The sequence below is a fragment of the Oncorhynchus keta genome, chromosome 35 (genome assembly GCF_023373465.1).
Source record: "Oncorhynchus keta strain PuntledgeMale-10-30-2019 chromosome 35, Oket_V2, whole genome shotgun sequence".
Classification (NCBI taxonomy): domain Eukaryota; kingdom Metazoa; phylum Chordata; class Actinopteri; order Salmoniformes; family Salmonidae; genus Oncorhynchus; species Oncorhynchus keta.
The window spans coordinates 63,732,595-63,744,590 of record NC_068455.1 but is presented as its reverse complement, the minus strand read 5'-3'; the positions used below and the strand labels follow the sequence as shown (position 1 = coordinate 63,744,590).

The 11,996-nt window shown below is 39.7% G+C and overlaps 1 protein-coding gene and 1 long non-coding RNA gene across 2 annotated transcripts; both read right to left on the bottom strand.

Annotated features, from left to right (window-relative positions):
* Positions 1–3,619: 3,619 nt before the first annotated feature.
* LOC118368827 (uncharacterized) lies at positions 3,620–4,720 on the bottom strand. Its single transcript, XR_004822433.1, has 4 exons — positions 4,665–4,720; positions 4,383–4,480; positions 3,948–3,979; positions 3,620–3,798 (listed from the first exon to the last, which is right to left on the bottom strand). It is a non-coding gene; the product is annotated as an uncharacterized LOC118368827 (long non-coding RNA).
* A 4,518-nt stretch (positions 4,721–9,238) lies between these two features.
* LOC118368825 (uncharacterized) lies at positions 9,239–11,642 on the bottom strand. Its single transcript, XM_035753251.2, has 6 exons — positions 11,512–11,642; positions 11,004–11,372; positions 10,497–10,841; positions 10,093–10,224; positions 9,887–9,921; positions 9,239–9,563 (listed from the first exon to the last, which is right to left on the bottom strand). The coding sequence occupies exons 1-6, from the start codon at positions 11,552–11,554 to the stop codon at positions 9,423–9,425; spliced, it is 1,065 nt and encodes a 354-aa protein (XP_035609144.1). The 5' UTR covers positions 11,555–11,642; the 3' UTR covers positions 9,239–9,422.
* Positions 11,643–11,996: the final 354 nt, after the last annotated feature.

The following is an 11,996-nucleotide window of genomic DNA, read 5'->3' as shown; positions in this document are numbered from 1 at the left end:
CCCCCTGTGCTCATCACATACGCTGCTGCTACTGTTCATTTATCTGTCACTTTATTCCTAGTTATATGTACTTATCTACCTCAATTAACTCGTACCCCTGCATACAACTCGCTACTGTTACCCCGTGCATGTAGCCAAGTTATCGTTGCTCATTGTGTATTTATTATTACTTTTATTTCATTTTCTATGTTATTTCTCTCTGCCTTGGCAGTGAAGGGCTCATCAGTTAGCATTTCACTTTTAGCTACACCTGTTGTTTACTAAGCATGTGACGAATAACATTTGACTTGAATAATTATTTGAAACGACAACATTTGTGGGTGTTTCATTTTTTTCAATGCATGGCTATAGCTGCTGGGAATGCTTTATTTGGACAGTCCCTACAGATCAGTCTATGGATGTTAACCCTAACCCTAACCCTAAAGACCTAGTCTGAACCCTAAAGCTAACCCTATAGCCCTAGTCCTAACCCTAAAGCTAACCCTATAGCCCTAGTCCTAACCCTAAAGCTAACCCTATAGCCCTAGTCCTAACCCTAAAGCTAACCCTAGAGCCCTAGTCCTAACCCTAAAGCTAACCCTATAGCCCTAGTCCTAACCCTAAAGCTAACCCTAGAGCCCTAGTCCTAACCCTAGTCCTAACCCTAAAGCTAACCCTATAGCCCTAGTCCTAACCCTAAAGCTAACCCTATAGCCCTAGTCCTAACCCTAAAGCTAACCCTATAGCCCTAGTCCTAACCCTAGCCCTAAAGCTAACCCTATGGCCCGGCTGTAGCTACAGCTACAAAGGCAGACAGGTCTTATAGCTCATCATCAAAACCTGCAGTTCTGTCTGGGTGTCAGAGCTACTAACCAATAATATCAGGTCATCTCTGGCTCCAGACTTGTAGTTCCTGTCATCTCACACTGTGGTTTATTCTCGTCATCTTTCTAATATCAGTTAGATCACGAAGAACAAACTACAAGAAAGGGGCATAGCTGACACCTATGAAGGAATTTTTTCACACGTTTGAGTCTGATACAGCAATGTACTGCCTATTCATGATGGACTTTGGAGAAAAAGGTACATTCATTATGACTATTGTATTTTGTTTTAACTCGAAAATACTGTTAATTTATTTACAAATCATTTAGGTACAGTTTAAAATACACTCTTATCTGACAGACAAGATGACCAGTATACACATTAGAAGGACAATGATGAAACTCTTATATAGAACAGGTAAAGCTAGGGGTAGTAAGAGTGCAAACTTACTATTAAAGGGACAATCATGCTTACGTATTTAAGAAAACATATTGAGTTCTTTATTAATATAAATATATATATCTTTCAGCTTTGTCTCTTGCTGTTGTTGTCACTCAGTCTGTTGGGAGCACCTTCACTCTTGGAGAAACAGTTGATTTGGAATGCTTCATCACTGTGGATGACGATGACAGGACAAGCCCCAGATGTTATCTCTGTATTCTCACTGCAATTGTCTTTGGAGAGTTTGACAAAAAGCTTTGCTACAAGGACGAGTGGCACCAGATTTGTGCTGACCATCTCAGATTCCACATGCATCCAACATGGGGATGTATTACTGTGCTGCAATTAATTATGAAAGCATGATCTTCGGGAGTTGTGTTTTTCTGATACATCAGGGTACATCTGATACATTCAGGTGTTTTATCTTCTCTTTTAGCAAACATATGTTGTATTTGGAAATTGTGCAAGTCATTGATAGTGTGATTTTATAGTCCTGGAAAAGCTGCAGATTCCAGGACCCAGCATGTCTGTTAGTCTAGCCAGGAGAGTCTGAACTGTAAAATGCACACAGACCTGTGCAGGAGAACACAGCGTCTATTGGTTCAGGAGAATCTCATCCAGGAATCATTTACACCCATGGAGACAGGAGTGATCAGTGTGAGAAGAGCCCTGAGGCTGGGTCTCCTACACAGAGCTGTGTCAACAACCTCCCCAAGAAGAACCTCTCTCTCTGATGCTGGAACTTACTATTGTGCTGTGGCCTCATGTGCGGACGGGACCAAGCTGGATGTTGAAGGTATCTAACATTATGCTATTAACATATTTAATGACTTATAACATTATCAACAACTGCCCATAGCACTATAGTGGAGTGATGACTTTTTTCAGATGGTGACATTGATCCACAGATGACAAGCTTGGTCCTTCTCTCCATCATAAGAACTGGAGTTCTCTGCTGTCCTACCATCATCATCACCTACACCATTAAATAGATACATCTATGGCCAATATCAATAGACTGACCGTATGTGGTATGTTACTTGCTTTCACCAAATCCCTGTGTTTGCACTTATTGTATTAGCATGAATAAATATCACTAAACATTGATACTGACTTAAGTTGTTCTGTTTGAGGGAATGTGTCAGACGTGACAAAGTTATCCCGAAGGAAAAAAAAGTTAAATTTGAGATAACACCCAGAGTATGCACTTTCTACTCTTGTTGAATACTTTAGGTTATAGGAAAGGCTTTCAGCTTGTTTGTATTCTTCACATACTTTGCACTTCTGAGCAGCAGGGGTCTGGTTTTTATCTTCTAGATGAAGAGGTGTGAAAAGAACATGTGGTTTTGATGCACTGAGAGGTGCTGTGAGAGCTGAAGGCCAGTCGTATTTTAGTTCAGGTTGTTTGTCTTCAGCAGAGAGAGGATGACGCAAGATATGTCTACCGTCTCCATCTCACATCCCCTTACGCTTAACCGCCACTCAAATCACCCACACGTTTCTACTTACATGTCAGATGGTGGAAAAGTGACCAGGTTCTTTTGAGCAGGCACACTCAGAAAAAAAAGTGCTATCTAGAACCTAAAAGGGTTATTCGGCTGTCCCATAGGAGCACCCATTGAAAGACATTTTGGTTCGAGATACATTTTCAACAAGTACAATTTGTTAGGCAGCGGGCAGAGAGAGCGTGGTCCTTCTGTAGCTCAGTTGGTAGAGCATGGCGCTTGTAACGCCAGGGTAGTGGGTTCGATTCCCGGGACCACCCATACGTAGAATGTATGCACACATGACTGTAAGTCGCTTTGGATAAAAGCGTCTGCTAAATGGCATATATTACTATTACTATATTAGAGCGAGCCCCATCCCCAGTGTTAGTCTAAGAGGCCCAGTGATGTTCACCTCAGCAGGTCTCACTCATCACTGAACTGCTCAATCACACACCACAGGAAGTGATGCCTTCTTCACTGGCCCCTCTACCTCAGACTAATCATATTCTCCTTATAAGGTAACTAGATGCTTTTCAGAATAGGGGGCTGTGATCAGTGCAGTCATGACAGGAAATACTAAAGGGGCGAATAACATGACAAACATTGGAGGTTGATTAAACTCTGTTTTTATTAAGTAATCAATGTAATACGATTGTCCAATGCTGGGTACTTTTTACTTTACAAACAAATTATTAAAGGATAACCAAATCACTAATACACACAGCAGTGACCTAAGCTGAGAGAGGCAACTACACCTGTGGCCATTAAACAGTTGTGGTTTGAGTCCAACTCCCCCTCTCTAACCACCCCTGTACTACTGAGCTGTGTGGTCTAACAGAGTGGAAGAGGGCTACAGTGACCCTGAGGTACAAAGCACAGAAACTAGAGATATTTACTGATTTATTTTTAATACATTTGATTTAACTACACATACAATAGAGGATTTAAACTTGTGTTCAAAGATATGGCAAACCACTTGTCCTCCTCTCCATCCTCCACTTTGCCATCTTGTAGCAGCATACACTACATGGGGGTCCAACTCCTCTCTTCTCTCCCTCTTCTTTTTCTAGGTGGTGAAATTCAGGGCGGCATAATTCAGTGCATTAGTATCTTGGTTCTGTTCATTTGAAAACTACTTAACATACAATTATAATTTACACCGTTTCTGAATTGCTTATATTTTCTAAATTATTTTACTGAACAAATAGCACTTACCTGATATTTTTGTGGTTGTTGCGATTCAGGTCCTGAATATGATATAAAACAAAGATGAAAGAAGAAACTGATTGTTCCATTGTGCGCACAATATATATTTTACCTACTCTTTCAATTCTCAGTATATAGTATGTCAGGGGTAGGCCACCCTGTTCCTGGAGTGCCGCAAGTAGTGCAGGATTTTGTTCCAACTCGGCACCACACCTGCCTAACTAAGCTAATTGATCCGTTCAGTGATTGCCTAAATTCAACACACCTGGTCTTCCAGATCGGTTAAATCAAAAACATGAAGTGCCTGTGGCACTCCAGAACCAGGGTTGCCTACCCCTGCAATATGTCATAGGAAACATTTTCACTTTGTAAGTGTAGTTAATAGCCAGCCCCATATGAAATAGGCTCCATACCCGTGTTTAGTCTGTTCGCATCTTGTCTTACCTTGAGGACCAGGAGGAGGATGATTATCAGTAGAACAGCAGTTACAACACCCAGGATCACAACCAGTAGGAAGAGCTTCATGGTTCCACTATCCTCTCCTGAAAAACAGATTTCAATTAGAATCAGAACTATACAAACTTTTACCCAGTTTCCTACCAATGGAGAATTCTCAGATTGCTATAAAATGCTATTATACTTTTTCTATTCTGTGGTACTTTCACAATACATCATATTAACTCATTTCTTTTTCTGTTATAGTTTTTATTGTTTCCTTTTCCTTACACAGCTCTCTGGTCTTGGCCATTGTGGAGAGGTTGGAATCTGTTTGATTGAGTTTGTGGAACAGGTGTCTTTTATCCAGGTAATGAGTTCAAACAGGTGCAGTTAATACAGTTAATGAGTGGAGAACAGGAGGGCTTCTTAAAGAAAAACTAACAGGTCTGTGAGAGCCGGAATTCTTACTGGTTGGTAGGTGATCTAATACTTATGTCCAAAAAATGTTATTATGCAAATTATTTACTTAAAAATCATACAATGTGATTTTCTGGATTTTTGTTTTAGATTCCGTCTCTCGCCGTTGAAGTGTAGCTATGATAAAAAATACAGACCTCTACATGCTTTGTAAGTAGGAAAACCTGCAAAATCGGCAGTGTTTCAAATACTTGTTCTCCCATAAGCCCTGCGTTATGAGGTAATTTGCATAGGATTTCTATCTTAACGCTTATATTGGAATATATTGGGAATTTGTTGTTGTTTTGTTCTACCTTAATTAAGCAGACAATCTCTAAGTTGGAGATACCTCAAAAAGTCTTGTTTCTGTGAATTATACTTGGACCACAGCTCTTCAAAAGAGGTCAAAGTGTTTTCTTGATACAGACAACCAATGTTCTTTATCGCCTTTCTATACCAATCTTTCCAGAAAACCATGTGTCCCCCTTTTTTCAATTTAGGGTTGTTCCTTAACAAAGCATAGCGTATCAAGAAAGGTGAAGATCTTTCTCTCTTATAAATCTGTGGCCATATGTTTTTAGTTAGGGACATTACTGTATTCTGGGGTCCAACTTTTGTTGACTCAAATAGTCTGTGGGTCAAGATTTTCATAAATCATGTTCTATAGACCAGGATTAAACGTGATCCCCAGGTACTTCAAGTTTTTATGGAGGTCATTTCTCAGACAATGTTTTGATAGAGGCCTTACTTCAGATGTGGCCCAGTTGACTTTATAGCCCGATATCTATGAGAATGCATTTACAAGTTCCAGTAAAGGCAAAGAATTGGGGGTTTGATATTAATAGTAATATGTCATTTGCATAAAGCAGTTGTTTATTCTCCCTACCTCCCATATTAATCCATTTGATTGACTGATGCAGCCTAATGGCTTCGGCTAATGGTTCTAATGCTATAATAAATAGGAGGGGCGAGAGACAGTCACCTTGTTTTGTGCCTCATCCTACAGAAAATGGAGATGATCGTAGTCCGTTAGTGACTACTATGGATTTGGGGTCATTGTACAGAAGTTTAATAATATTCTGAAAGCCCTGTCCAAATCCAAATATATTTATAGTATAACGCAAGTAATCCCAGCCCAACCCTATCAAAGGCTTTCTCTGCATCTAGGAATAAGGCTGCCACTGAAGAATCCAAATATTTTGCCTTCCAGATGACATGAAATAGGCACCTAAGATTATCAGATGAAGTTCTGCATTTCCCAAATCCCACCTGATCTGGATTCATGATTTTCTTAATGATATGATTCACCCTCATAGCCAGAAGTTTTGTAAACAGTTTTCCATCACAATCTATCAAAGAAATTGGACGGTAGCTCCCACACTCATGGGGATCCTTTCCTTTTTTGAGGGTTTGGGTGATTACTGCATCACTCATAGAAGGTGGGATCTGACCTGTGTCAATCGATGTGTTAAATGTTTTTAATATTTCTGGGCTAAGCTGTTCTGCAAACCTTTTATACGAATCACTGGGTATCCCATCCAACCTTGGAGTTTTACCACTGGGTGCTTGTCTTATAGTTTCGGTCAATTCCTCCAAAGTAATAGGGCGGTCGAGCCACTTCCTGTCATCCTCTGTTAATATAGGAAGGTTCACATTCTGAAAGAATGCCTCTGCTTTCTGCATATCTAAGGGACCGTCTGACGTACAAAGTTCCTGATAGAAGTCTCGAAATATAATGTTTATTTCTTTATGATTGGGAATCAGCTTGCCTGTCATATTTCTGATTCCACCTGCTTGCCGATCTGTTTCTCTAGATTTCAATTGACTGGCCAACAATCTTACTGCCTTTCCACTAGATTCTTACCATCTCTGCTTCAGCCTGTACAGGGAATATTCCACCATTTTACTGACTACAATATTCAGCTCATATTTGTTTTTTTTTGTCAGATTTACAAGAGAAATTTTGTTAGGATTGGACCAATATTCCCTCTCCAGCATTTTAAGCTCTGTTTCAAGTTTATACATTTCTGTTTAACTAATTTCTTAATAGTAGCTGATCGTCGTATCATTACTCCGCTTAAAAAGCGTCCCAGTCATGTACCTGTTTCAAACTATTGTTGTTTGTTTCAAAGAATATCGTAATGTGTGTTTCAAGGAATTCACAAAACACCTTGTCAAGTAAAACGCCCCCCTAGCACCAGAGGAAAATCACCAAAATCCAGTATTATTTTGTTAAGTTGAAGCAAGAGGTCTGGGTCCACTTCATATATATTTCCAAATATTATATGTTGCCCTGAAATCTTTACAAGTAGAAACAAGATTCATCCCTCTGTGTCCTTAAACTATTTTCCCACTTGAATATGTATACCTTTGGAAAATAGAATAGAGACACCTCTTTTTATGGGTGGAATGTATTATGGTAAGCACTACCCACCCATCTGTCTCCCACCCTAGGATAATCATTTTCCAGTAGGTGGGTCTCTTGGAGCTTAATCACATCTGAGTGTTTTTGTTTAAGATCATTCAATACCTTACATCTTTTTAAATATGAACCTAGTCCCATTCACATTCCACAACATAACTTTAACCACATTGTTTATTATGGGGTGGCAGGGTAGCCTAGTGGTTAGAGTGTTGAACTAGTAACCGGAAGGTTGCAAGTTCAAACCCCCGAGCTGACATGGTACGAATCTGTCGTTCTGCCCCTGAACAGGCTGTTAACACACTGTTCCTAGGCTGTCATTGAAAATAAGAATTTGTTCATGACTGACTTGCCTAGTTAAATAAAGGTAAAAAATACATATCTGAAAGGTTGTAAATATATTATTACCACAACCACTTCAAATCTCTTCCCATTTCTACACTGACATTGAATCATGAGATATGCACCATTTCCAAAATATCATGTGTTATACCAAAATATTCAAAGGGTGGCTACTTTGAAGAATCTCAAATATATTCAAAAGGTCCTTTGCTGTTGTTCTGGGATTCATTTGCACTTTTTGCACAAAAGCACTTTCATTTCTAGGAGACAGCAACCGTCTCCTTGAGCGGTATGAGGGCTGCGTGGTCCCATGGTGTTTGTACAGATGAACGTGGTACCTTCAAACGTTTGGAAATTGCTCCCATTGATGAACCAGACTTGTGGTTTACAATCTTTTTCTGAAGTCTTGGCTAATTTCTTTTGATTTTCCCATGATATCATGATAAGAGGCACTTAGTTTGAAGGTAGGCCTTGTACACCACCAATTGACTCAAATGATGTAAATTATCAGAAGCTTCTAAAGCCATGACATCATTTTCTGGAATTTTCTAAGCTGTTTAAAGGCACCGTCAATTTAGTGTATATAAACTTCTGACCCACTGGAATTGTGATACAGTGAATTATTTACAATTGCGATCTGGCCAAGATAAAGCAAAGCAGTTCGACACATACGACACAGAGTTACACATGGAGTAAAACAAACATACAGTCAATAATACAGTATAAACAAGTCTATATACGATGTGAGCAAATGAGGTGAGATAAGGGAGGTAAAGGCAAAAAAAGGCCATGGTGGCAAAATAAATACAATATAGCAAGTAAAACACTGGAATGGTAGATTTGCAGTGGAAGAATGGGCAAAATAGAAATAACAATAATGGGGTGCAAAATAAATACAGTAGGGAAAGCGGTAGGTGTTTGGGCTAAATTATAGGTGGGCTATGTACAGGTGCAGTAATCTGTGAGCTGCTCTGACAGCTGGTGCTTAAAGCTAGTGAGGGAGATAAGTGTTTCCAGTTTCAGAGATTTTTGTAGTTCGTTCCAGTCATTGGCAGCAGAGAACTGGAAGAAGAGGCGACCAAAGAAATAATTGGTTTTGGGGGTGACCAGAGATATACCTGCTGGAGCGCGTGCTACAAGTGGGTGATGCTATGGTGACCAGCGAGCTGAGATAAGGGGGGACTTTACCTAGCAGGGTCTTGTAGATGAAATGGAGCCAGTTGGTTTGGCGACGAGTATGAAGTGAGGGCCAGCCAACGAGAGCGTACAGGTCGCAATGGTGGGTAGTATAATGGGGCTTTGGTGACAAAACAGATGGCACTGTGATAGACTGCATCCAATTTGTTGAGTAGGGTATTGGAGGCTATTTTGTAAATGATATCGCCAAAGTCGAGGATTGGTACGATGGTCAGTTGAGGTATGAAGAGTCAGAACGATCTGTACATTGTGTAACCCTTTCATTGTGTAAGATGGGTTTCTGACTGATGGAGCCCGACACACATTTAGCTGAACTACTATTCACTTTAATCCTGTGGTAACAGATATGTACTTTACAGAGGAAACAGATGTATGAAGGGTTAAAATATTATAGTTTATTATGATAAAAAAAACATAAACATACAGCAAACGAGGGATCCTCTATCAGAGAATTTCTACTCATTAAAAGCACAAGTAAACGGTTTGAATGCATTACAGGATAATCATATAACTCTAACATATAGACATTGTCAAAATGACATACATTTCAGTTATTAACAGTCCTTTTATTACAAAGAGTAAACTGGTTCTGCTTGGGAGTCTTTGTGACAGTGGTGATACTGTGTTCCTCACTCCCGCTGAAGGTACCTGACCTCAGAGTACACTGCATCCTCTCTGCTGGTCTTCCCTCTTGTTCTTCCGGAGGAAGAAGAGTTCTTCTTGGGGGTGAAACTCACAGCGGCATAGTTCAACACGTCGCTGTCTTGATTCTGTGAGAGGTGAAACCATGGCAAAATGCATTATGATGCTAGTATGAACTGCTATATGACATTTGATTTTGTCCTCTACAAAAGACCTGTCAAACACACCGTACACCCACTAAATGACCTTGCAGTCAGTGGAACAGTGACAGAGAGAAAGTCCATGGAAATAAGTAAGTAAGTAACAACTATCACAAAGAAAAGTAAGTAACATCTGGTACAGTGATCTATTACTTCCAAGCTGAATACTAGTTGTAAGGAAACCTAAATGACAGTTGTAAAGAGACACTTTACTAGAGGGAGAATATATTCATGAACTTTCTTGAAATTACCTGGTTCCCCTGGGATGTTGGACCTTCTTTCCTCCCTTCAGAGATTGAAACAGAGGAAGGCCATTTATTATTTTTAAGACAATACATTTTCCTACCTCATGTAGTTAATCGACAATGCTTATAAGTTAGATATTAAATTGGCGTTGACAGACTTGACATTTTATACATATACATGAAACAGACACGATATAAAGTAAAAGAATGACCTCTGTGATGTCTGTTCAGATTCTTGTAAAGTGCCCAGGCAAGCAGAAGGGTCACTGTCCCAAGAACCATGTTGGACACGACCAAGGCAAGAACAGTAGGACTTAGATCAAATGGAGAATAATGCTCTGGAACTGTGAAAAGGTATCGGTAGATTCATATTGTATTCATGAACGCTTAGGTAAAATATGATACTAGTAAACTAGTCAATTTCAAAGTAAAAGTCCCCATTGTAGAGACAAACACTTTTTACCAAATACATTGTGCAAAAATAAAGGTCCTACTAAAACTAAGGCTTCTGTGTTATAGGGGCATGAATTGGTTGAAACAAAAAGCAGTCATTTTGAGATGTGGCATATATTAAAATGTATTTGTGGCAATGTATAGCAGAGGAAATTGGAATTACCTTGAATGTCCAGCTTGGTCCCGTTCCCAAACAGTATCTCCCCACATAAGGCCACAGCACAGTAGTACGTCCCAGCATCAGAGAGGCTGAGGTTCCTCTTGGGGAGGTTGTAGACACAGCTCTGTGTAGGAGACCCAGCCTCAGGGCTCTTCTCACACTGATCACTCCTGTCTCCATGGGTGTACATGATTCCTGGAGGGGATTCTCCTGAGCCACGTCTGAACCAATAGACACGGTCTTCTCCTGCACAGGTCTCAGTGTGAATTGTACAGTTCAGAGTCACAACGTCTCCTGGCTGGACTGACTCAGACACAGATTGCTGGAGTATAGGCATGTTTCTGGAACCTGACAAAAAGGTAAACTAACCCATTAATTTCTAGATTATCACAGTAGCGAGTATTTTAATTTAGCATTTGTTAAATTAAGATCTCATCTGATTAACATAATAGCACATTTTTACACCGTATATCTGTAAATTCAGATTTAAATCAAAAATGTTCTACGTACCTTCTACAATGAGAATAACTCCTTTTCCAAACTCCACCCTATTTGTATAAGCATTTCCACAGTAGTAAGTGCCGGAATCAGAGAGTTGCATGTCTGAAATCCTTAGGTGATTCTTTTTTGGGCCATTTTGCACTGAGAAGCGAGGGTTATCCTTAAACTCATGGTAGAATGTTGCGTTCCCGTCATACTTATAATGAATGGTTGAGAAGAGCTGAAGCTTATCTCCCAAGTTTTGCTTGTACCAGGAGAAATGCATGGCCATGTCGCCTTCATAGAAGCAACGCAAAATCATTGTGTCTCCAATTTTGGCTGACTTGAGACCACTCTCCTGACGTATGGATAAAGATTCAATCCCAGTTACCCCATGAACTAGAGAACATAAACATATATTAGCTGTTACACATCTCAAATACAACTTTGGATTCTCAAAGTGTCTATAAAATAGTAATTGGAAACCTTATGTCTCCAAATCATCACATAAGCAGTGAATAATTAAAGATGGACTTACCCATCTCTACGAGAAGTGGAAATATCAGACACAGTGTGATCATCTTTAAAGTTGTCAGCTCTTCACAACTTGGTTCTTGTGTGGAAAGAGTCCACCCATGTAGACAACACTTCAACAATGAAGTTACAGGTGATTGGTCGAACTGGACCGCATCATATTTGTTGACGACTCATTCGAGACTATGGTCTTTAACTGTGTATTTTACAGTTCAGAGTCTCCTAGCTGGACTTATAGGTATATAATCAGACGTTTGGCATCCAATATTCTTTATTACTGCAGCTACTGTTGTCTAAGAGACACATAGTGTGAGTGACTTTGATGGTGTGACACTCATCCTCTAGGGCTTCTATCACCAAACAGTCACTTCACCTCCCCAAAAACATATGGAAAAAAGACAGCAAACACAATACAGTAGTCTTCTTTTAGTGATCTCTCATTCAGGATTTACACTCAATTGGATGGATATAAATTCCTCTCATTATATT

Coding starts and splice junctions, on each gene's coding strand:
- LOC118368825 (XM_035753251.2), bottom strand. CDS start 11,554: ATGATCACACTGTGTCTGATATTTCCACTTCTCGTAGAGATGG. Junction 10,842..11,003: donor AGTTATTCTCATTGTAGAAG/GTACGTAGAACA, acceptor CCTTTTTGTCAG/GTTCCAGAAACATGCCTATA. Junction 9,564..9,886: donor CAACATCCCAGGGGAACCAG/GTAATTTCAAGA, acceptor CACCTCTCACAG/AATCAAGACAGCGACGTGTT.